At 43.2% G+C, this 22,811-nt stretch overlaps 13 protein-coding genes across 13 annotated transcripts; 7 read left to right on the top strand and 6 right to left on the bottom strand. All coding sequences in view use genetic code 12, as the record gives it.

The window, feature by feature from the left end:
- Positions 1–45: 45 nt before the first annotated feature.
- Positions 46–1,629, top strand: SUB2 (Suppressor of the cold-sensitive snRNP biogenesis mutant brr1-1; the record flags this gene model as incomplete). Its single annotated transcript, XM_006690033.2, has 2 exons — positions 46–262; positions 551–1,629. The coding sequence occupies 2 exons, from the start codon at positions 46–48 to the stop codon at positions 1,627–1,629; spliced, it is 1,296 nt and encodes a 431-aa protein (XP_006690096.1).
- A 51-nt stretch (positions 1,630–1,680) lies between these two features.
- Positions 1,681–2,371, bottom strand: PSN45_001325 (uncharacterized protein; the record flags this gene model as incomplete). Its single annotated transcript, XM_066157634.1, has 2 exons — positions 1,681–2,292; positions 2,342–2,371. 2 exons carry the CDS (start codon positions 2,369–2,371, stop codon positions 1,681–1,683), a joined length of 642 nt encoding a protein of 213 aa, XP_066013731.1.
- Positions 2,372–2,775: 404 nt separating this feature from the next.
- On the top strand, positions 2,776–4,086 carry MET15 (Homocysteine/cysteine synthase; the record flags this gene model as incomplete). The annotated part of the gene is made up of 1 exon (XM_006690035.2): positions 2,776–4,086. One exon carries the CDS (start codon positions 2,776–2,778, stop codon positions 4,084–4,086), a length of 1,311 nt encoding a protein of 436 aa, XP_006690098.1.
- A 160-nt stretch (positions 4,087–4,246) lies between these two features.
- PSN45_001323 (uncharacterized protein) lies at positions 4,247–5,221 on the bottom strand (the record flags this gene model as incomplete). Its single annotated transcript, XM_006690440.1, has 1 exon — positions 4,247–5,221. The coding sequence occupies one exon, from the start codon at positions 5,219–5,221 to the stop codon at positions 4,247–4,249; it is 975 nt and encodes a 324-aa protein (XP_006690503.1).
- A 753-nt stretch (positions 5,222–5,974) lies between these two features.
- On the top strand, positions 5,975–7,426 carry PSN45_001322 (uncharacterized protein; the record flags this gene model as incomplete). The annotated part of the gene is made up of 1 exon (XM_006690036.1): positions 5,975–7,426. One exon carries the CDS (start codon positions 5,975–5,977, stop codon positions 7,424–7,426), a length of 1,452 nt encoding a protein of 483 aa, XP_006690099.1.
- Positions 7,427–7,522: 96 nt separating this feature from the next.
- Positions 7,523–8,248, bottom strand: PSN45_001321 (pyridoxine (pyridoxamine) 5'-phosphate oxidase; the record flags this gene model as incomplete). Its single annotated transcript, XM_006690037.1, has 1 exon — positions 7,523–8,248. The coding sequence occupies one exon, from the start codon at positions 8,246–8,248 to the stop codon at positions 7,523–7,525; it is 726 nt and encodes a 241-aa protein (XP_006690100.1).
- A 478-nt stretch (positions 8,249–8,726) lies between these two features.
- On the top strand, positions 8,727–10,514 carry SEP7 (septin; the record flags this gene model as incomplete). The annotated part of the gene is made up of 1 exon (XM_006690038.2): positions 8,727–10,514. One exon carries the CDS (start codon positions 8,727–8,729, stop codon positions 10,512–10,514), a length of 1,788 nt encoding a protein of 595 aa, XP_006690101.1.
- Positions 10,515–10,850: 336 nt separating this feature from the next.
- On the top strand, positions 10,851–13,442 carry kap95 (karyopherin Kap95; the record flags this gene model as incomplete). The annotated part of the gene is made up of 1 exon (XM_006690039.2): positions 10,851–13,442. One exon carries the CDS (start codon positions 10,851–10,853, stop codon positions 13,440–13,442), a length of 2,592 nt encoding a protein of 863 aa, XP_006690102.1.
- Positions 13,443–14,713: 1,271 nt separating this feature from the next.
- On the top strand, positions 14,714–15,415 carry PSN45_001318 (dolichyldiphosphatase; the record flags this gene model as incomplete). Its single annotated transcript, XM_006690040.1, has 1 exon — positions 14,714–15,415. One exon carries the CDS (start codon positions 14,714–14,716, stop codon positions 15,413–15,415), a length of 702 nt encoding a protein of 233 aa, XP_006690103.1.
- A 114-nt stretch (positions 15,416–15,529) lies between these two features.
- GCS1 (Zn finger-containing GTPase- Activating Protein for ARF) lies at positions 15,530–16,642 on the bottom strand (the record flags this gene model as incomplete). Its single annotated transcript, XM_066157633.1, has 1 exon — positions 15,530–16,642. One exon carries the CDS (start codon positions 16,640–16,642, stop codon positions 15,530–15,532), a length of 1,113 nt encoding a protein of 370 aa, XP_066013730.1.
- Positions 16,643–17,034: 392 nt separating this feature from the next.
- SPS19_1 (peroxisomal 2 4-dienoyl-CoA reductase sps19) lies at positions 17,035–17,895 on the bottom strand (the record flags this gene model as incomplete). The annotated part of the gene is made up of 1 exon (XM_006690444.1): positions 17,035–17,895. One exon carries the CDS (start codon positions 17,893–17,895, stop codon positions 17,035–17,037), a length of 861 nt encoding a protein of 286 aa, XP_006690507.1.
- Positions 17,896–18,138: 243 nt separating this feature from the next.
- Positions 18,139–22,320, bottom strand: PSY2 (Platinum sensitivity protein; the record flags this gene model as incomplete). Its single annotated transcript, XM_006690043.2, has 2 exons — positions 18,139–21,079; positions 21,260–22,320. 2 exons carry the CDS (start codon positions 22,318–22,320, stop codon positions 18,139–18,141), a joined length of 4,002 nt encoding a protein of 1,333 aa, XP_006690106.2.
- A 67-nt stretch (positions 22,321–22,387) lies between these two features.
- Positions 22,388–22,759, top strand: PSN45_001314 (uncharacterized protein; the record flags this gene model as incomplete). The annotated part of the gene is made up of 1 exon (XM_006690099.1): positions 22,388–22,759. One exon carries the CDS (start codon positions 22,388–22,390, stop codon positions 22,757–22,759), a length of 372 nt encoding a protein of 123 aa, XP_006690162.1.
- Between the last annotated feature and the right edge of the window lie 52 nt (positions 22,760–22,811).

Genomic DNA, 22,811 nt, shown 5'->3' with positions numbered 1-22,811 from the left:
CACTATTCAACTACTACAACACCTCTAATCAAGTTCTAATCAATCATGTCAGCTGAAGGTCAAGAAGAATTATTGGACTACTCCGACTCTGAAGAAATTGCCGTAACCCAACCAACCACCACCGCCACCGATGGTAACGAAAAGGAAGCCGATAAAAAGGGTTCCTACGTTGGTATTCACGCTACTGGTTTCAGAGACTTCTTGTTAAAGCCAGAATTATTGAGAGCCATTGGAGATTGTGGGTTTGAACACCCTTCTGAAGGTTCGTATTATCCTCAAAATGGCCGTTCGTTTGTGGTTGTGTGAAATTATGCTTTCTTTTACCACTTTGCTTCTTGCAGAAGGTTATTGCAATTGTATCACATAAGTTGATAGTGTGTGACATCTTTGTTGACCCACGAAGTTATGGGGGCAGGTTTCCCCTGTGGTTTTCGATTCCAACTATTTTTCTGATCAAATTGTCGAGCATTTTGTATGCTCATCGACTGCACTTTTCACCTCCACATTCGAAAGGACCTTTTCCAAGCATCCTAACTAACATTTTCTAAAGTCCAGCAAGTCTGTATTCCACAATCCATCTTGGGTACTGACGTGTTGTGTCAAGCCAAGTCTGGTTTGGGTAAGACCGCTGTTTTTGTGTTGTCTACTTTACAACAATTAGACCCAGTTCCTGGTGAAGTTTCCACCTTGGTTGTGTGTCACACAAGAGAATTGGCCTACCAAATCCGTAACGAGTATGCCAGATTCTCCAAGTATATGCCAGATGTCAGAACCGAAGTGTTCTACGGTGGAACCCCAATTAACAAGGATGTTGCCAAGTTGAAGGACAAGGAAACCTGCCCTCATATTGTGGTGGCCACCCCCGGTAGATTACATGCTTTGGTTAACGATAAGGCCTTGAGATTAAACAACATCAAGTCTTTTGTTATCGATGAATGTGATAAAGTGTTAGATCTGGTGGATATGAGAAGAGATGTTCAAGATATCTTCAGAGCCACTCCTCATCAAAAGCAAGTGATGATGTTCTCTGCCACCTTGTCTCAAGAAATTAGACCAATCTGTAAGAAGTTCATGCAAAATCCATTGGAAATTTATGTGGATGATGAGGCCAAATTGACGTTGCATGGTTTACAACAATATTACCTCAAATTGGATGAAAAGGAAAAGAACAGAAAGTTGAGTGACTTGTTGGATTCATTGGAGTTTAACCAGGTGATTATCTTTGTCAAGTCGACCCAAAGAGCCAATGAGTTGGATAAGTTGTTGTGTGCTTGTAACTTTCCTTCTATTGCTGTGCACTCTGGTTTGAAGCAGGAAGAGAGAATTGCCAGATATAAATCTTTCAAGGAATTCAACAAGAGAATCTGTGTGTCTACTGATGTGTTTGGTAGAGGTATTGATATTGAAAGAATCAACTTGGCCATCAACTATGATTTGCCAAACGAAGCTGACCAATACTTGCACAGAGTTGGTAGAGCCGGTAGATTTGGTACCAAGGGTTTAGCCATCTCCTTTGTGTCCACGCCTGAAGACGAAGAAGTTTTGGAAAAGATTCAATCTAGATTCGATGTCAAGGTGACCGAGTTCCCAGAAGAAGGGGTGGATCCTTCCACTTATATGAACACTTAGTTCTTTTAAAAGTAAAATGTATATGTTGTTTTAATATAAATTTGTCTGGTGTCATGGTTGCGAATACGTTGTGCATATTCCGTCAACTGTATCGTACACCACCGATATTTCCTTCTTGGGAATGAGAAACCATTCCACGTGAATGTTGAATCCGTTGACAAAGAGCTCGTTGGTTCTAGTAGAATTGTCAGAACATCCTTTGCACGATACACTTCCTTTTCCGTATTTCAGCCATAGACGTTTGTGGATTTCACCTTCAGCTTGGGCCAAGTTCCCCGAGCAGTAGAAAGCTCCTTCATCCGTTAGACTCGAGTACGTCTTCTGTTTGTCCTTTACCGCCAACCTCTTAAACAAATGCGATAGTTTATTTGTGTAGACGACTTTATCGGTGTGCGGATTGATGAGCATAATATCATGGTGGCATTTATCCTCCCATTGTTTGATACGTTTCTTGACGCTCTGAGTGGTCATTCCCACTTTCAAAAACACGTACGGTGACTTGCGGAGCTCGTACAGAATCCATTTGTCTTTGTGTTTGGGTGGAGTGTTGGGAAGGTTCCGGACCTTAAACCAGTTGTTTTCGCGTTTGTTGAAGAACTTGTTCAAGGTGTAGATGTAGATAAATCCGGGAGAAGGTTCGGGGTATTGCTTGCCGGGGCTGATCTGGTGCTTGTGGTAGTGGCAGTAGCCGTGTGGAGCCGGTATTTTACACCTGACGCCCTTTGTTGTAGTTCCTAGACATTGCAGCATTGGCTGCGCGAAATGGAGATGGCTGGTTTTAGTCGCTACCGCAGTGGATCGCGGCCGTAAGTCGACTATGGGTGTATGGGTCAGAAACACTGCTGTGGCTGAGGTGCGAACGGCTATAGCTTGGACTGCGGTAGCTAGAAACCGACCGGAACCCAGAAACCAGGAAACTTTCCACCTCCAGTCCACATCCTAACCCACTCCCAGCCCACGTCCTAGTCCACGTCCTAGCCCACATACTAGCCCACCCCTAGCCTACGCCAGTTCTCGTCCACGTCCAGCCCATGTCTAGTGCCAGCTCAACCCCACTTAACGTGCGCGCCCCAACCTAATTACGAATGCATCCACAGTTCGGAGATCCTATAAAACCAACCCATTTCCCCTTTCCACCCGCCACCAATGAAATTCGAAACCAAACAAGTCCACGCCGGACTCGAAATCGACTCCACCAGAGCCAGAGCCCAGCCCATCTATGCCACCAGCTCATTTGTATTCAAAAACTCCGAGCATGGAGCTGACCTTTTTGGCCTCAAGGATCCGGGGTACATTTACTCCCGTATCGGTAATCCTACCAATGCCTCATTTGAGAGAAGAATCGCTGCCTTGGAGAACGGCAGCCTGGCGGTCGCCACCGCCTCGGGTCAGGCCGCCCAATATTTGACCATTTCGTCCCTCTGCTTCGCAGGTGATAACTTTATCACCAGCTCGCACCTTTATGGCGGTACCTACAACCAGTTCAAAGTTTACTTTAAACGGTACGGAATCGAGGCCCGCTTCGTCCAAGGTACCAATGTCGACGATTATGAGAAGAAAATTGACCTGAAGACCAAATTGATCTATGTGGAGTCCATTGGTAACCCCAGCTACGACGTAGCCGACTTTGAAAAATTGTCCCAATTGGCCCACCGTTACGGTATTCCCTTGGTGGTGGACAACACCTTTGGTGCCGGCGGGTACGTGATTCGGCCCATTGACCACGGGGCCGATATCGTGGTGCACTCTGCCACCAAATGGATCTCCGGTAGTGGTACCACCATTGCGGGGGTGGTGGTGGACTCGGGAAAATTCCCTTGGAAGGACCACCCCGAACGGTTCCACCAGTTCAGTCAGCCATCCGAGGGCTACCACGGCATGGTGTACAACGACGCGGTGGGGTCCGACGCATTTGCTGTGTACGTTAGAACTGAAGGATTGCGGGACGTGGGTCCTTCTCTTAACCCATTTGGAGCGTTTTTGTTGTTGCAAGGATTGGAGACATTGTCGTTGAGAGTCGAGAGAGAAAGTTCCAATGCCTTGAAGTTGGCCCAGTGGTTTGAAAAATCCCCCTACGTCACCAAGGTGTCATATTTGGGATTGACGTCGCACTCGAGCCATGAACTAGTGCAAAAGTACTTGGCCAATAAAGGGGTTTACGGAGCGTGTCTTTCGATTGAGGTGAAGAGCTTTGACAAGCCGGTCGACAACGATTTCAAGGAAGCAGCAGTGCAGGTGGTGGATAATCTTGAGATTTTCAGTAACTTGGCCAATGTGGGAGACTCCAAGTCTTTGGTGATTGCACCATATTTCACTACTCACCAGCAGTTGAGTGAGAAGGAGAAGCAGGACACGGGAGTGACGAAGGGGTTGATCCGGTTGTCTATTGGAACTGAGCACATTGATGACTTGGTGGCGGACTTTGAGCAGTCGTTTGAAAAGGTATACGGAAAGTAGGGGAAATGGAAGTAGATGCAAGTAGAGCACGGAAAAATGTACGAAAGAGTGTACCAAATAGTGTATGATGTAGATTACTAAAGAGTACCAAAAGAGTACAAAAGAGTTCCAAAAGAGGTACCAAAGTACAGAGTCAAATTAGTATGCGTATATCTAGTTCCTAATGCTTCTCACCTCGCTTCTTGTATAAAATGTATGCCAACACAACCTGCCCCATCACCACCATAATCACCGACATGACAAGCCCCACGTACCCCGAATCAGCCCTAAGGTCTGCCACCGTGAATTTCTGCAATAATTTACACACCTTGTAGTAGAATCTGAGCTGAGCACCCCATGCTCCAAACTGCACCACCATCAGTGGCACCTGTAACACCATCACCACTCCCACCATTCGTGCCGATACGTTTCTGAAACAAGCCCAGTGGAGTACAAAGAGCAATGACACACACGACACAAACGAGCTCATCAATGAAGCCATGGGGACCTTTCTCATGGTTTTTCCAAATCGCTCAAACTTGTACGCATCGTGGGCCACCTTTAATTTGGTATCACTCATATGCCCGTCTTTGCTGGTCTTTTTCGCTTCGTGGTACATTTCGTCCAAGTTCATGATGGTGTGGGAATACGTGAGCGAAAACAGGTCGATGAGCTTTTGGGGGTTTTGTGACTTGGAGATGAGCGACAACTCCACTCCGAAATCCTTCACCAAGCACCCCATGATGTCCAACCCGTTGAACGGCACAAACGGCCTCGTGTGGTTGTTGTCCTTTTTGTACCCATCGTAGAAGAAATGGAAAACGTTGCCCTCGTCAAACGTGTCAATGTCGTTAATGCCCGTATAGTTACTAAAGCTAAAGTCTTCAGCCAAAAATGTCACCACCTTCAAACTCAGCCGGATACTGCTCATGATTTCCACTGCTTGGCTGTTATCCTCCTTGATGCGAAGTGTAAATTGGGGGCTGACGTGGTGGTCGTCAAAAAGGAAAAGACTTTGAATGAACACCACCACTGACAATAAAAATGCTACCGAGAGGTATGTCAAATGAGGTTTGGATGACACGATAGCCGGTTTTTCAAAGACTCCCACGTCTCTCTCGTCATCAAGAGATGATTTTTCTAGCTTTATGGACATGGTGGATGGGAATTAATTTGGTTGAAGGAAAGAATTGATGATATATAATTGAGACCTCAGGAGAAGCTTTTGTAAACATTCCTATTTAGGAAAGGCTCATTTGTAATTAGCCAATATGCCTGCCTATTTAGGCAAACCCCAAGCCGAAGTTTTTCTGATGCCATCGTGTGTCTACCGTGAGTGTCGCTACCAGGGCTGATCGAGGGTTATGAGAAAGAAGGACTATTTTTACATCGGCCATGCATCTTATGCATCCACCAAGATTACAGCAACATTACCAACATTACCAACATTACACCAAGATTTGATCCCCACATCCACCCATTATTTGCTCCTCGCACCCATCCAACTTCTTTGGTGGCGGCTCTGTTCAGCCCTCACAATCCTTACTCTCAGCTTGTTCAACTCTCTCCCTCATATCTCCATAATCTCGTACCACCCAAATTTCATACCTCTGCACCTCCGTGCCTGGTGCTAATTTTACTCACTGAACCCGCTCTATAAATGCCACCCTCGACCAATCACATTACCCGCCAGGAGTGAAGACGCCTGGTTACAACCGCAGCTCCTGTGCCCCTTTCGAGAATATGAGCCGCACTTTCTATTTTCGCAACCAAAAGCCAGCCAGCTTCATCCCTTAGCCAGGATCATGAAGCGAAGAAAGGATCTTCCCATAAATTGCTACCGGTTCCTCTTTGTTGGATTTTACTACTTGTACACCCCAGGTTCAAAATCCCACTGTTTTCCCTCCCAATGAGCTACAAACAGAGGCTATCGTCGTGCGATGCTCCCAGCCCTATACCCGCATCGTTAGATTCCCTAGATCTCTCCCATGTGGGATACTCCCATAAAGCCGATTTTAAATACCAGCTTGAAGACATTCCCGGCCTTCCCATCTTCAAGAAGAACGGCAAATTCAAACGGTTTGTTACCCGAGACCCCAATCAAAAAAGAGTCCTCAGTATGCCGTTGTTGAGTTCAGAGTCTCTAGATAAGGACTTGCCAATAATACCATCCCGATGTGTCACCAGCTTCAACCGGTTTTCCATGCCGCAGCTAGATGAACAGCTTTCAGAGCCGTTGGTGGAGTTCCAAAGTACGCCTCCACGCCCTCAAACTATGTATATTGTGCCTCCACACAGACCTTTCAGCAACCAACCTTTGAGAAAGTATATAGTAGACAACGACGATGACATCGACAGCTTGTTTTCTACAAACAAATCGGGAACTTCCAACATCACCACATATACCACAGACGATATAGAGACGGCAGAATCGATTTTAGACCTTGTTCAGGCTTATGGAAATGACTCTAGCTCCGACGACCTTGAAGAGGCTGGCGACGACTCGAGCAGCATCTACTCCCAAGACTCCAAAATCTCTGGACTCGTCACCAACTACATTGAAGAGCCCGATGTCGGACTCCCGTTCGACGAAGATGTGTATAGTATCATCGACAGCTTGTTTGACGATGTTCCAGTTGTGCCTGTGGCTGCGAAAAAACTTCCGTCAATTCCTCAGCAGCTGCCAAGTCCTGAAAACCCCCCAATTATTTCACTCGACATCAAGAAGTCCAGAAACAAAGTCAGCTTTGATGACAACAATATTAAATCTGCGTGGCTGAAGGCTGATTCCAGCTCGGGTTCTACTGGAGTATTTCCTCTGCCTTTTCGGAGACCGGTGAGCATGAACTTGGATCTCATGAGACCTAAACACCAGGTATACCAGAGACCTGTAAGTATGATGTCTACGTCCAATGTTAGTGTTTCTACCTGTGTGTCGACCAATACTGTCCAGATAGCCAAGTCGGACATCAAGAATATCGTCAGACAAAGACCTTATAGCTACTGCTTGGACTCTCCTTCCACTTACAACTATTCCAGGTACGCCATTACTCCACAACCAAAAATTACATCCAACCCATACCTGTCAACCTTGGCTCCTGTGGTTGGTTCTGTTCAGTCTCTGGATGCCAATAAAGTTATACCACCCCAAACCCCCATCACCCCCACAACTGGTCAATTCACACCCCAGGGCTCTCCCAAGCTTCTCCCACCTACACCTCCTCCCAAACAGTCTCAGTCGAGAGCTGTTAGTCTTCCGGTGACGCCTCCAGGATCACCTGCTTCAAAGGAGGAAAGAATGAAGAGCACTATCGCTTTGTTTTTGAAACAAGAACGAGGCAGAAAGGTTCTGGGGTTATAATTACTGCTACCCCAGGTGCTCATGTAAAATATCGGTGATAACAACCGGCTCCCTATGTAAATACATGTAATATAAACAAGCATACACAATTCCTAACTATAACTTCACAACCATGTCGTTGCCCTTGTATTTCGCAATCAACTCCTCGATGTGATATTTCGCAGCAATCTGGCCGTTGATGAACCTTCCTCCTAAGTAGTGTGTAACTCCTTGGGTATGGGCGATTACTGCACACGGCTTGGGGGCAGTCAAGCTGATCAACATCGAAGGTTTTATATCCATGTCTTTGCCCACAGGCCCGTCGCTGACGTCCCACCCAGAAGGGATATCTACTGACGCTATGGGTGCGATTTTATCATGATTAACACACAAATACTTTATCAAGTCATCAAAGGGGGCCCGGATCGGAGGCTTGAAAGAAAATCCAAAGAGTGAATCGATAATCAACTTGACTTGTCCTGAGCTCAATAGGTTCTTGACTTCTGTCAATTCAGTAACTTCACTCACTCCGAGGTGTTTCAACTGGGTCATCAAGTTGGTATACAATGGTTTGGCAGTCTTCTTGGGATAAAATACCACCGGCTCGTAGCCATTCCAGAGCTTGAGGTGTCTGGCTGCTACAAGTCCATCGCCTCCGTTGTTTCCTGGACCTACAAGTATAAGTACTTTATCGTTGATGGTCACTGGAGGATACTCTTTATATACTGCTTGGGCCACTGCAAGACCTGCCAATTCCATCAATTGGTCGATGGAGAATGCCCCTGTAGACATCAATTCCTGGTCAAGTTGAATGGCCGCTTTGGCCGACAATGTTTGGAACATGTTTTTATAGTGGATCCAATCAGGTGATGAAAGATTGAGGTTTAGATTTGCGAGGATGCGAAAATCTGGAGTAGCTGGCAGCAGTGTAAAGTGTCCTAAGAAATGATTTTAGGAAAAAGCAGAGTAACTCATACTCTCACTCGATAAATTTGTAGCAGTACAATATGATGCATTTTTCATGGGGTTCTGGTGCTATGCAAACAAGAAATTGGAGTTTTCCACCCCAAAAAAAACCGGTGTACCGAAAAAAATGGACAGCACACTAGTAACGGTGCCTATATACCCATCTGTACTGTCAAATCACCTCTAAATCCTCGTCTCCCTTCCTCAATTCAAACATTACACGCTGTAACGGCACTATAATTTAGGCGTGTATTCCTGCACAGTTTCTCACCATCTAGCTCGATAAATAGCGATTCATCAACAAATTCAATTTCACCAAGTCTCCTCAAAAACAATTAACTGCACATCAACTAAAATGGATGATCTGTACAACTTTGAGTCGCCATCCATGGTGGCTAGCTCCCCTATGATCAATTACAGGAAAGATGCCCGAAAGGGAGTCAAATTCTCCTTTATGGTAGTGGGAGAACTGGGCACTGGAAAGACCACCTTTGTCAACAGTTTATTGAGCCAAAAGGTTTTGGCCCACCGGTTTGAAGGCGATCACGCCAGTGTCGTCGACTCCAAAACCATTTCGTTCACGTCGGCCAAAAATGTCGCTTTGCCCAACACGTCTATCTTGCAAAGAAATGATTTCAACCCTTCAACTGCCAACGAAGAGCCAGGTATCGCGTTGACCGAAACCAAGGTGGAAATTGTGGATGAGGCAAACACCAAATTACAATTGACGATAGTTGACACTCCTGGATACGGTGATAACTTTAACAATGAAGTGTGCTTTGCCGAAATTGAAAATTACTTGAAGCAACAGTTTGACTTGATGTTGGCGGAGGAAACCAAAATTAGAAGAAACCCCCGGTTTGTGGACACTCGTATCCATGTGATGTTGTACTTCATCACGCCCAACGGCCATGGCTTGAAAGAGTTGGACATAAGTTGTATGAAGCGGTTGTCAAAGTATGTCAACATTATTCCTGTTATTTCCAAGGCTGATTCGTTTACTGAAGACGAGTTGAAATTTTTCAAAAAACAAGTAAAAGTCGATATCGAGCGATTCAACGTACCAATCTTCCAATTCGATAATCTCATAGACGAATATGATGAGGAAGAAGATTATGAATTGATTCAGGAGTGTAAGTATTTGGCCAAGATCCAACCATTTGCTATAATAGGATCCGAAGACGAATTTGAGGTCAAAGATACCAAGACGGGGCAAACTCAGACTATCAAGGCTAGGCAATACCCCTGGGGGCTTGTCGATATAAGCAATCCCAAGTACAGTGACTTTTCGATTTTAAAGTCAGTGTTGTTGGGATCCCACTTACAAGACTTGAAAGACTTGACTCACGACTTTTTGTACGAAAGTTACAGAACTGAACGGTTGACAAGGGTCACGGGTAGGGGAGGACAAGATGTTGATTATGATGATACTGAGTTCCATGACAGCACTGATCACCAGGTGAACTTGAATACCACAATTCCTTCTATGTCAAATTTGGCACAATTATCGTCTGCTGGTGCTTCCAACGGTCATATTCTTGACCTCCATAGTACCACTGGTTCTACTATCAATGATGATTCAAGCTCGATAACGTCGTCGTCGTCTAAAAAACCCAAGTCAATGCTTCTTGACGATGCGGATCCATCCGTGAAGAGTAAAGATAATGCCTCCTTCACATCGTCAGCTTCTACTATTTCCTTGGACCAATCCAGAAACAACTTGAATACAACCAATCCTGCGTTCAAGAGATTATCCATTGCTCCTCAACGTAATCAATTGAGACAAATAAGTGAAACTGTACCTTATGTGATCAGACACGAGAGAATCTTGGAAAGACAACAAAAGTTAGAAGAGATGGAGATGGCCAGTGCCAAAGAATTAGCCAGCAGAGCGGCATTATTGGAGAAGAAGGCGGCTGAGTTGAAAGCCAGAGAAAGAGCCATGAAGAAAATAGCTTTGGAAAGAGAACAAGCTCATGAAGCGTCGGTGGTGGCTCAAAGTACTACCAACGGAGTCGCAGACGAGACTGTCGAAGGAGATGAGACAATTACCCAGAACGGACAGAATGGAAATATAAGTCACTCGAGTATCAGAAAGGAAGAAACCCTTACTGACTTACACTCTATGGTGTCTAAACCATAGAATCTTTGTTAGCTCTATTTAGGAATTATACGTTTGTACCACTCTAATTGTAAACCGTTTGTTATGGCGGCGCGCGCACACGACTTTTGATTTGTCGCTGATTTACGTTAAAATTTTGTTTCCAGAGTTTCCCTACAACTGACGTCTAATCTGTTTGAAACGATCGATAGAGTCGTTAATCAGGTGTATTCTTGAACCGAGATAGTATATATATTACTTTTTGCTTCTGATTGAGTCATTGGAACCGATATTGCTTCCAGTTCAAGTCTCCCCTTTTGAAATTAATTTCCCCCATACCATCCATCAGCTCGACGGCCAATTATTGACATTCACGTTATGGACATCTTACAAGTGTTAGAAAACGCTATTTTAAGCCAAGATCCGGCCCTCAGAACTAATGCGGAGGCCCAGTTACGTGATGCTGCCACCAACCATTTTGTGGACTACGTTAGCTTGTTGGTTAATGCTTTAGCAAACGAGGAAGCTCAAACCCAGGTCAGAATGTTGGCGGGTCTTGCTTTAAAAAACGAGTTTACCGCCAAGGACTTAGTCACAAAGAAAAGCATGCAAGAGCGTTGGCGTGCTTTGGATGATGCTGCCAAATTCAATATTAAAGAAGCGTCTTTAAAGGCCTTGATGTCCAAGGATGAAAGTGCTGGAAGAAGTGCTGCTCAATTGGTGGCAGCTATAGCAGACATCGAGTTGCCTCTCAATCAGTGGCCAGATTTGATTCCCTTTATCATTGAAAACACCAAGATCGAACAGGAAACCCATGTTAAGAAAGTTGCCTTGTTAACCATTGGGTATATTTGTGAAACCTTGAATCCAAATGATGCCAACGTGTTGGCCCAAGCCAATGGGATCTTGATCGCCATTGTGCAGGGAGCCCAGGCTGAAGAGAAGAATCTTGATGTCAGATTGACTGCTTTGAACGCTTTGGTTAACTCGTTGGAATTCATCAAATATAACTTTGATAAGGAAGGAGAAAGAAACTATATCATGCAAGTGGTGTGTGAAGCCACCCAAGCTGATAGCAGTGACTTACAAGAAGCGGCTTTTGGATGTTTGGCCAAAATCATGTCGTTATACTACAGATACATGCAAGTGTACATGGAAAAGGCTCTCTATGGGTTGACGGTATCAGGAATGAGAAGTCCAAATGAAAGAGTGGCGTGTATGGCTATTGAATTCTGGTCTTCTGTTTGTGAAGAGGAGTTGGACTACTCGATGCAAAAGAGTGAGTTTGGCGAGGATGGACTTAACTTGGTCAGTTATAACTTTGCCCTAATTGCCTTGAACGAGGTGTATCCAACCTTATTGACTTTACTTACCAGACAAAACGAAGATCCTGAAGACGACGATTGGTCGGTTGCCATGGCTGCTGGTGCCTGTGTGCAATTATTTGCTCAAAACACCGGTAACTATATCATTGAAAGTACCTTGAACTTTGTTGACTCGAATATCGGATCGGAAAACTGGAGAGAGAGAGAAGCTGCTATGATGGCTTTTGGTTCAGTTTTGGATGGTCCAGATGTAGAGCAATTACAAGTTCCTATAATGAATGCTTTACCATCTATATTGGCGTTGACTAAGGATGAAAACTTACAGGTGAGAGAAACTACTGCCTGGAGTTTGGGAAGACTAGCTGAAATAGCAATTGCTGCTATTGAGGCGGACCAGGGATTACCAAGTATTTTGGAAGCCTTACTCAATGGTTTGAAAGATCATCCTCGAGTTGCTACCAACTGCTGCTGGGCATTCATGAACTTGGTGGAGCAATTGTGCACTGACGGACCAGATGCCACCTCCACTCCTCTTTCTCCTTATGTGACTCACTTTATACCGATGCTCATTCAATTGACCAATAAGACTGATAACGAATCCAGTTCAAGAGATGCTGCTTTTGAAGCATTATCTGTATTTGTTCAAAATAGTGGTCAAGACACAATCCCAATAGTTCAAAATATTGCACAAGAAATCTTGGGCAGGCTAGAACAGACAATCGGTCAACAACAACAACCATTGTCGACCGAATCCCGAGTCGAATTGGAAGAATTGCAAATCAGCACCTTGTCTTTATTGACCACCATCATCAGAAGACTCAATAATGATGTTTTGCAAGCGTCTGACAATTTGATGGAGATGTTTTTAAAATTATTGGGTACCTTGGAACCAAACGCCTTAATTGAAGAAGATATACTCATTGCCATATCTGCTGTTGCTTCTGCCGTGGGGCCAAACTTCTCCAAGTATATGGAAAGCTTCCTACCATTTTTGACTAAAGCTTTACAAAATACTGAGTCTCCAACTGCTGCTACAGCTGTTGGAATTGTTGCTGATTTGTGCCATTCCTTAGGTCCTGCCGTGTTACCGTACTTGGAGGTATTAATGAATATCTTGGGTACCAATCTAGGCAATAACCAAGTCAGAAGAAACTTGAAGCCGGCTATCTTGTCTTGTTTTGGACACATAGCTACTGCCATCGGTAGTAACTTCCAACCGTATGTGGAATTTGTATTCCAAATCTGCAGAATAGCAACTTTGGTGGATGCAGATGACAATAGCGAAGAAACCTTGGAATACCTCTTCAACGTCAGGGAAGCCGTGTTGGAATGCTATGCTGGTATTGTTGGGGGAAGTCTGGAATACCCTCAAATTTTGTATCCATTTATTGGCGAAATCTTCACTTTATTACATGACATTACCTTTGATGTTGATATGATAAGCATCGAGTCGGTGGCCGCATCCTTTGTTGGTTTACTCGGTGACATTGCTTCCATGTATCCAGGAGAAGATTTCAAACAGGTGTACCAACAACACTGGGTCACCGAAATGATTAAACGGACCAGGGCCAACTCTGCCTTCAGTGAAACTACCAGAAGCACTGCTAGGTGGGCTAGAGACCAACAAAAAAGAAAGCTTCAATAACCTCCTCCCAATATCACCTCTAATCTCACCTCTCATCTCACCTCTCACGCCTCTCATGAACCTCTTACGAAATCCAGTTATTTCTTTCCCTTATACAGCTTTTTATATCTCCTACTTATTTTTAGCATCTTCTAATATACAATAATTTAAACCTTGCTGAATTTGATGTCTAATTGAAGCCTCTTGGAGGTATTTTTATAGTTTGAAATCTGCCAGATCGAGAATGAGATTGCAAGTTGCAACATCCCCACACCAAAGGTGCGCTATTAATTCTGAAAACACTGAATAACATCACAATATAGGTGATGATCTTCGTAATATCTGCAAGTGAGCCTACGTCTTGCAAGCCAGACTTGAAATTCCCATATCGTTTTTGTATTTACCCTAACGGGATAAATCTTGACAATGGCAGTTATAAACGCGTGAGAAGATTTATTCAAATGAGAAACAATAGGAATTTCAACCAGTCAGACGCTTCTTGGACATGAGGAAAATACTCGCCTATCCTTGAATCATTCCCACAAATTTCACATCTCTTATCACTATTAACAGCAAGACCTCTAAGCGAAGTCCTGGTGAAATTTACTTAACATACAAACCTGTGACAAATTGATGCTCATGGCGATGAGACCTTAGCCCGCGTTTCTGTGCGCTTATAGTTGGCAGGCGGATGTGATAATTGAAAGACATTCAATTGCTCAAAGTAGAATATTAATGGACGTGAAGGTTCCCAGACAGGTTAAAATCACAGTATATATACAGTATAGACCCTTGATTTAAGTTTCTAAAAAACCAGGCGGACATACAATAAATTAAACAATAGAGCAAGGCACTTGACAAACCTGGGCTATTGTGTGAAAAATGGAACTTTATGCGCATGGGACATCGCGTTTCCAAGACGAGTTAAATCTCACAATAGCAGAGGAATTTTGCAGGAATTCGTCAAGTCAATCGTAGATTTCCCATACAAACACGCTGGAAAACGAACGTTGATGTTCCAGATACTGTCCTTGGCTTGAATATTATTTTTTTCTGGTTGTTGGCCAAATTTTCTATTGTTTTTTGAAAAGTTTACGAGTCGAGTACTTTGTCTGCTGGGATTATATAAAGATTGAAATCCCTTGCTTTTTTGGTTCCCACTTTCCCATTTTTACCTCCCATCCCCCATCCCCCATCCCCCATCCCCCATTTCCATTCCTTCTTGGGTCAAACCAAATCAATTCTCATATTCTTTCCCTTGCTCAGTCGTTCATTGATTAGCTGTTCACATCATGCCTACGTATGAAAAATATAACCCAGTACCCTTCGACTTGACGTACGTGGTCTACGATCCAAATGATCCACTCGGGTTGTTGATGGTTCACTTCTCCTTGTTCCCAATCTACACCATGGTGTTCTATGCGTCCTGGTTTCTCTTGTCGAGAGAAGTCGAACCGGTGATTGTGGTAGCTGGTCACCTTGCCAGCGAGATCGTCAATAAAATCACCAAGAAGATCTTGAGAGAGCCAAGACCAGATTTCCATAAGGACTTCGGTACTGGCTCATTGACCTATGGGATGCCCTCAGCTCATGGTCAGCATATGGGGTTCTTTGCCGGATACTTCATATGTATTTTATTGTTTAAGATCAACCACATTACCAACCACCAGAAGATGATGGGATGTGCTGCTTTGGCGTTCTCTAGTATGGGAGTTTGCTTTTCCAGAGTTTATCTCAAGTACCATACTCCTCAACAAGTACTTGTTGGTACGCTATTCGGAGCTTTCTTAGGGTGTCTTTACTTTGTCGTATCTTCCATTTTGAGAGACGTGGGGGTTGTTGATTGGGTGTTGAGCTGGCGCATTGTCAAGTTCTTCTACATCAAAGACTCATACTTCCACGCCTATCAGTCGTTTAAAGATGAGTACGAGTTCTATTTGTCATTGAAAAATACCAATATACTTGCTAGTAATCTTACCGATGCAAAGATATAGTATTTGGATAAAGATTGTTTTAATTGGTGTTTCTTAGGGTGTGTATTGTTTAATAAAACTACTTATAGACATTGTTGTTGGAATTATTGATTTATTGTTACACAATTGTACAAACTAGAAGTCATCCCACTGTTCGTCATCGTCTTTCTTTCTACCACCTCCAGATGCACTGGATAATTTGGTGGGGGTATCGCTCTTCTGATATCCGAATGCAGTTTCCACTTCTCCCTTTTGCTGGTCTGATAAGTTTAAGCCCTCAAAGAATTTACCAAACTTGGAATCAACCGTCTTGTTGAACCCATTGGCTTGAATTTCCTTGGTGAAAGTCTGGAAAGTCTCTTGACCAAACTTACCAGTATCTTGCATTTTCTGGCCAAATTGAGCCATGGCCCTCTTGGTTTCACTACTTATATCACTCAGTTGAATTTGGTTCAATCCGGGCCTGATGACAGATTCGTGAACTTCGGTGACCGATTTGGCAACCGTAGATGAAAACAACCCCCATCCCTTGGTGAGGGTACCTAATGGGTCGGTTTGAAGGTTGTCCAAAGTGAAGTTTGCAAACGAACCTTTGTTGCCGTTAGAGGATGGTGCTGGAGTGTTACCAAACCCACCATATTTACCACCTTGAGATGGTGGTAAGTGGTCAGGTCTGGAATCATTAGCATTTCCTAGCTCAGCAAAGTACGCTTCGTTCTTCACTTTCTGATCACCCGAGAGTTTGGGGGCTGTACGACGTGATTGAATCGAATCCTGGTTAACGTTGGAAGTTGAGCTGTTGTTTGAGCTCAAATTAGACGACCCGAGATCAGACTTTCCATTTGGCAAGGACTCGCCAGTGTGATCCTTGGCCACAAATTCCTTGCCTTCTACCAAACACGTCAATTTTTCCTTGTAGTCACTGGCCACGTAGTTGTCATATTTTAACTTGGCAGGTAATGAAACGTCAAGACCGTTGTTCTCAAAATATACTTTCAAGTTATCGTTACCACCTTGTTCCATTCTCAAGACCTCTTCGGACTTGAACTGGTCCATGGTGATAGATCTCACGAAGGAAATATGGACTCCTAAACCTCTATGAATCCCAGCACATTCAAGGCAAATAAAAATCCCAAACTTGGGAGACGCCCATTGGGGATTTGGGGCGTTACAATCAACACATTTCTTATTACCACCGTTCTTTTGCAATACAAGCAACTTTCTCCTTGTTTCGGGGTCTATGGACATCTTAATCACGTCTACAAACTTGGGTTAGTTCGGTATTGCAGTATTAAACAGTATCCTGTTCTGGTATTCTGTGTGTACAGATAGTGATTCAGGACACCAGAATCGCGCTCGGTAAACTATTCAGCACACGAACAAATTCTTTTTTTTTGGGGCCCTAGCGAGAATTGCCAAAGGCTGCAAAAGAGAAAAGATTCAACAAGTAGCTGTTAATTAGGGGAATTCGTGCAACTGTGTTGGAGACATATTTCTTCGGTGTTCGAGAAGGTGGTAGATATTTTCGGGATTTTTTACCTCATTTTGCTGCTACTATACTGGAATTATGTGATAATACCTTATTTCTGCAAATTTCACAGTTTCTTCCTTTCTACTGTGATTTATTTATCTTTATAAAACTATAGTTTTCCGATAGGCTCATTATTGGCAGCAATAATACGAACAGGATAAACATCATCACCAATGAAACTTCCTACATGCCAAACAGCTCCATCGACCACCTGTATAGTTCCTGTGACATAATCAGCAGCAGGAGAAAATAGGTAGATGGTGGACTGAGCAATGTCTTCGACCTTACCGTATCTTTGTAAAGGAACCTTCCGCTTGAGATTACCTCCCATAAGTCGATCAAAACCTTCTGTACCTTCTATCCATCCCGGAGCTATGCAATTAGATCTGATACCCAAAGGTCCCAACTCCACCGCCAACGCATTGGATAAGGCATCGACACCAGCCTTAGCAGCTCCCACATGAAGCTGGAATGGGATTCCGTAGTAGTGTAATGTTGCACTTACAAAAAGAATTGATCCCTTGTTCTTTCTGAGTTGCTCAAAACACGCCTTAGCAGTATTATATGAACCCAATAAGTCAATAGATACCACAGTCTTGAATGCATTGGATGACAAGTGGTTGAAATCACTCAAGAAGTTTCCGGCGGCTCCAGCAATAACAAAGTCGATTCTCCCCAATTCCTGGACAGTTTTCTCCACAGCTTTTGCCAAAGAATGAACATCCCTTACATCTGTTCCACTGCAAGCAACCACTTTGGCACCGGATCTCAACTGTTCGATTTCTCTGGCTGCTTTCTCGGTTTTTTCGACGTTTCTTCCCACAATCGCTGCATTTGCTCCTAATAATACCATTGCTTCTGTTTGACCTCGGCAGATGGTTCCAGCACCTCCAGTAACAAATACCACTTTCCCCCTAAAAAGGTCCGGCTTCCAAGGTCCGTTCTCTATGAATTCACGTGTAATTGGCATTGCGTCAAGTCTATTTGTATCTAATCCACAAATGTAAGTAACTTAAGGCTCAAGTATATAAGTGATCTTGTGAAATAACTAGATCACTCCACAGAAATTGTGCGAGCGCTCGGAAAAATTGACAGCCAAAGATGGGGTAATTCTGAACGGGTTATATTATACATTTGTATATCAGGATATACAGAATTAATAAGTTACATAGACTGGGTATCAATCGTAAATCACACATCTATAATCATTCATTTATGGAACATCATCATTAAGCTCGTTGAATAAATTATTCGTTTCGTTAGGTTGTTGGGTATCAATATTCTTCTTCTTTGCTTGGGTTCCTGATTCAGGATCAGCACCGTTACTATCATTATCTCTTTGTCGCTTTTCTTTCTTCGTGTCGAATTCCTTTTGAATTTCTTCGAAAAGATTCTTGTGTTGGGCTTGGCAATCTGTTTCCTGGTCATTTGTATTCTGAACTTCATTCTCTTCTTCAATTTCGCTTTCTTCGTGAGAAAAGGTTTCTTTGGAGTAGTAATCGTGGAAATCATCGTAGTCTCCTTCATCCCCCACGGGGTATTCCTCATCCTCTTCTACAAGATCTCCATCAGTATTCAAGTCCCCATTAGCATTAATATTACTGGCAAGGGAACTATTCATCGAGATATGAGATGAATCTAGTTGCTCGTGTAGCTTGATGAGATTACGACCTGTTTGAACGTATTCAAGGTCTTTAAGGCAGAAGTCCTTGAAGTTATCATGAATATGGGCCACCAATGCTCTAATAGCAGGTCTATTACGACCAAGAGGGATTTCGTTAAACACCTCCAATAATGAAAGACAGGTGGAATTGGCCAAATTGTTGGCTTTGGAGACGGTCTTGAAGAATGCAAAAAACTCATCAATAACAAGGCTCTTGAGGAGGTAACGTGTGTACCATTTGTCATTAAATGCAAGAGCGTTGCTTAAACACCCAACTGCACTGATTTTCAATGACATCTTGCAATTAATCTTGAACAATCGACTTATTCCAAGGAGAATGTTCTGGTCAAGGAAGAAGCGTCTGTGTAAGTTTTTATTGTGAGTTAAAAGGCAGAAGGAGAATAATTCACATAACTGCTGGTATAACAACTCGTCACTCTTGATCTTATGTTTGAGCTCTTCAGTGACTTCTTTGGTATTACCCAACTCAATTAAGTTTTTGTACAATATTGGTGCAACCTCACTATAGAATGCCTTGAAATAGTCTTCGGTGCTGATATCACTTCCACTACTATTTGATGCTCCATAATCTGGAATAGCCCCATTTTCATCGATCTTGCCGATATTCTGATCTAATAACACTTTCAATGCTTCAAATGCCTGTGTCTTGAGCCCAAAGTTCTTCTCATTCAACAATAACTGAGTCAAGAGTGTCATTAAAGTCATGTCATCGGAGAGCTTCAAGCCAATATCTTTTTCTTGATTGGACTCATCCTTACTCTGATCAGGCTGTTTGGCTTCGATGGTGGATGCATAATCCATTGGAGGTTCGGAATTATCAATGGATTCACCGTCGTTAATTGAGTTCACAAGGGATACATCCTGTTCAATAATACTGACTATCAATTCCGTACCCAAGGCCTTGATAGGCGAATCATCATCATTCAATGAGAACTTGATCATATCGATTAAACCATGCAGAATCAATTCTGAGAAGAACATGGTTCTTTGGTTGGATGCGAAGTTTTTAGTTAATAAGACATACTGATGCAAAAGTTTGACACCATTTCTTTGTAAGGTGATGTCAACTTCATCGCCTGTGCCTTTATAGAAGTCGAACAATTTCTCTAAGAAATGGTTATTCTTTTCACTATCTCTTAGGAAGTCAAGCAATGCAATTTGGTTAAGATGAATCAAAGCATTCAACAAATTATATGTCTGATCGTCGATGAACCTAGCCAATATAACGTCTTTTAGAAACGTATAATAGAAGTCTTTCTTAAATATGTTCAACCCCAACTCATCGTTTTCGACCGGGAGATTGATGACCATTTTGAAGTTGGCTTTTTCTTTCAAAAATTGACGATGACATGACTTTTGGTTGGGAAATTCGGCATCATACTCCAATATTCCAATCACTCCCAAGATGTTCTCTTCGGTGGATAACATATCTTGGAGAATTGCACTTTCACTGTACAAAATTAAGGTCTTGACAATCTCACTCAATGAATAAAGGTTTATTAAATTGTGTTCATCCTCTGATTGTTTGAAAGCTTCTAGTATCTTTATAAAATATGATTTGTCAATCAAGTATTTCAGCATACAGCTTTTAGAATAGTTGGACATGGAACTTTGGTTCAAAGTATCCAAAACATCCTCCAAGTTCGAGGTTGTTGGTAAATCAGGATACACCATGGGACCGGTAATGAGTTCAGTTATATCTCCAGAATTTCCATTTTCATCCGCCTGGTTGCTTGATATCACGTAGTATAGGGAAATATCCGGACTGAGACTATCTTGTTGGACCTTCACTATGAACTCACACAAGTCTGCGCAGCCCTCAGTTTCCTGAAACGATAAGGCAATATCCTTACCAGAAGGATCGGTCCAAACAATCAAGGTATCTTGTTGTCTTTGATACTGGGTCGAGCCTTCCAAGAAGGCTTTCAAAATTATTTCCTCCAAATTCAACTCGTTTCGTACCAAAAAGTACGGTTTTTGGGTGTCTCGGTCTATTTCACCAGTACAAAATCCAGTCCCATGGTCCAACCAACTATCTTCCTTCAATAGATATACTTTCACTCTTCGCTGCATCTTCGTGCCTATGGTATCTATTACTTCTTGTTTGACCTCATTAGTTGATTCGTTATGAGGACTGTGGCTTTGTTGCTTGTCATTTTCATTATGGTTTTCCCAAGTAGGATGGTCTTGTGATTTACTGGGGGTAGGATTATGTTGTTCCGACTCTTGTGAGGGATGAACAACATCGTTTTGTTCTTCTTGTTTCACTCGTCCATTACCGTTTGTGGTCATCACCATTGCACTTGCCATGGCTTGTGGAACTGTTTCGACGAACCCTTGTGTCAACGCGTCAAGATAAAAGCCTGAGTAGATATGGTTGTAAAAAGCTCTAGGAGGGCTAACGGGGGTAGGGGAGTATTCAAGTTCACGCTTAGTAGCCACTTTTTGGACTTCTGCTACTTGAATGTACCTTTAAGCTGGACTGTTGCAGGTGGGACAAAATAATAAGTTCGTTGTCAGTAAACAACTTCTTCTTCTATTGCGCGGGATGGAAATGCGAGTCCCTGACATTTCGGCCTTGTCAGATATGAATATTTGTTTATTGATATATACATGTAGGTCATATTTACACTTTCTGCCTCAATGACACAATAGGGCGGCACTTGTCAAGCTTCTCAACCAATCGGCCTTTTCGACATCATGGGTATCTTCAACTTCACCCCAGAGGTTGGTTTGGAAAATGGTTTCAAGATTTCCAAGTTCAATGATTTCGTCAATAGTCTTGAAGTAGTGGTCTTCAAGCTTGTCTTTGTTGACCTGGTACAACTGTTGTTGCTTTTCTGGGCTTGAAACGCTGGACCTTAATAAACTGAGTCCACAAAGAAAAGATTTGGAGGTCAAGATGGCCTTCTCTAAGGCCACCAACTCAAACGTTGACAAGTGGTTTACCCAGTCCAACACCACATTCTGCGTAGTGATGGTCTGACGGTTTCCTCGCAAGCCGTCGGTCTCACAGTCTAAATATTGTAAAGTGACTTTAGCATCATGAGAGGGTAAAAGGTTTCCTCTTTGTAAGGCCCATTTGGTGAAGAAGTCCTCGTGTTCTTCGATTAAGGGAAGGTACAACTCATCTTGCTTGGCCCTCAACTTTCCTTCGTACTCATCCAAAGTGGTGAAAATAAGACATGTATCGGTATCCAAGTACCTCAACATGTTGAGCTTGACATCCTCTAATCTTCCAACTTTGGCAGCCAAGTCACGGTCTTCTTCGAATTTCTCATGAGCAGCCTGCAAGTCGATGGATCTGGCGGCAATCGAAGTTAAAGGCATGGAGTTGGTTTGGATCTTCAAGTTGGGTAAATTACTCCACTCGTGTTGGATCAAATGGGCAAAGTACTTTTTATCTTCCGGCAAAGCCAAGGGGAATCCCAAGGGGGTTTTCAAGGTCTTCCCATCCAATTGGATCTCGTACTTTTTGATATCCTCGTTGTAGGAAGTATCGACCTTGTCCCAAAACTTAGTCATTGTCTTGGACAACCGGTTGGTGTCACTTATGATATTATTCTCAAGGGTTTTGTCAACTCCCAAAGGTTTGGCGGTGGGTGCAAACCCATTCACCGTTCCTTGGCTGGCATGCAAGGGTGGGAAGTTACCTATGCGACGAACAAAGAGCCGAGATTGTAAACTACTGTTGAAGCCGATTCTTAGCATTGGTGAAGACAGTGGAAATTTTTCTGCGAGCACTGATTTTGATCGAGTGAACACACCAAAAACTAGCATGTCTATGAATCCCGAAGCGTTGCAGAAGCTCTTACTTGAGATGGACAACCAGCTCAACAAGTCGAGGGCCGAGTTGTCCATGTGCGACTTACAGTTGAGCCGAGTGGAAACCAATTTGAATATGATCAAGCAAACCACCAAGTCCTTGAATGCGGTTTGTGATACTGCAAGTGATGAGAAGGTGTGGAAAGGCGTAGGAAAGGCATTTGTGGCCACAGATGTCAATACTTATTTGAAAGGGGTGTCCAATGACGAAAAAGAGTTTTTGGATAGCAAAAAAAGCTTACAGACCAAACAACGGTACTTGGAGACCACGTTAAAGAATACTATAGACCACATGACCAAGTTGGTGCTGGGAAAGTCCGGATAACTGCTCACGCTACATGTATATTATCATCTTAGTTGATTATTTATTTCGTATC

Source organism: Yamadazyma tenuis, chromosome 2 (assembly GCF_029203305.1).
Source record: "Yamadazyma tenuis chromosome 2, complete sequence".
Lineage (NCBI taxonomy): Eukaryota > Fungi > Ascomycota > Pichiomycetes > Serinales > Debaryomycetaceae > Yamadazyma > Yamadazyma tenuis.
The sequence above is the reverse complement of the archived record's forward strand: the minus strand, read 5'-3'. Positions and strand labels throughout refer to the sequence as shown.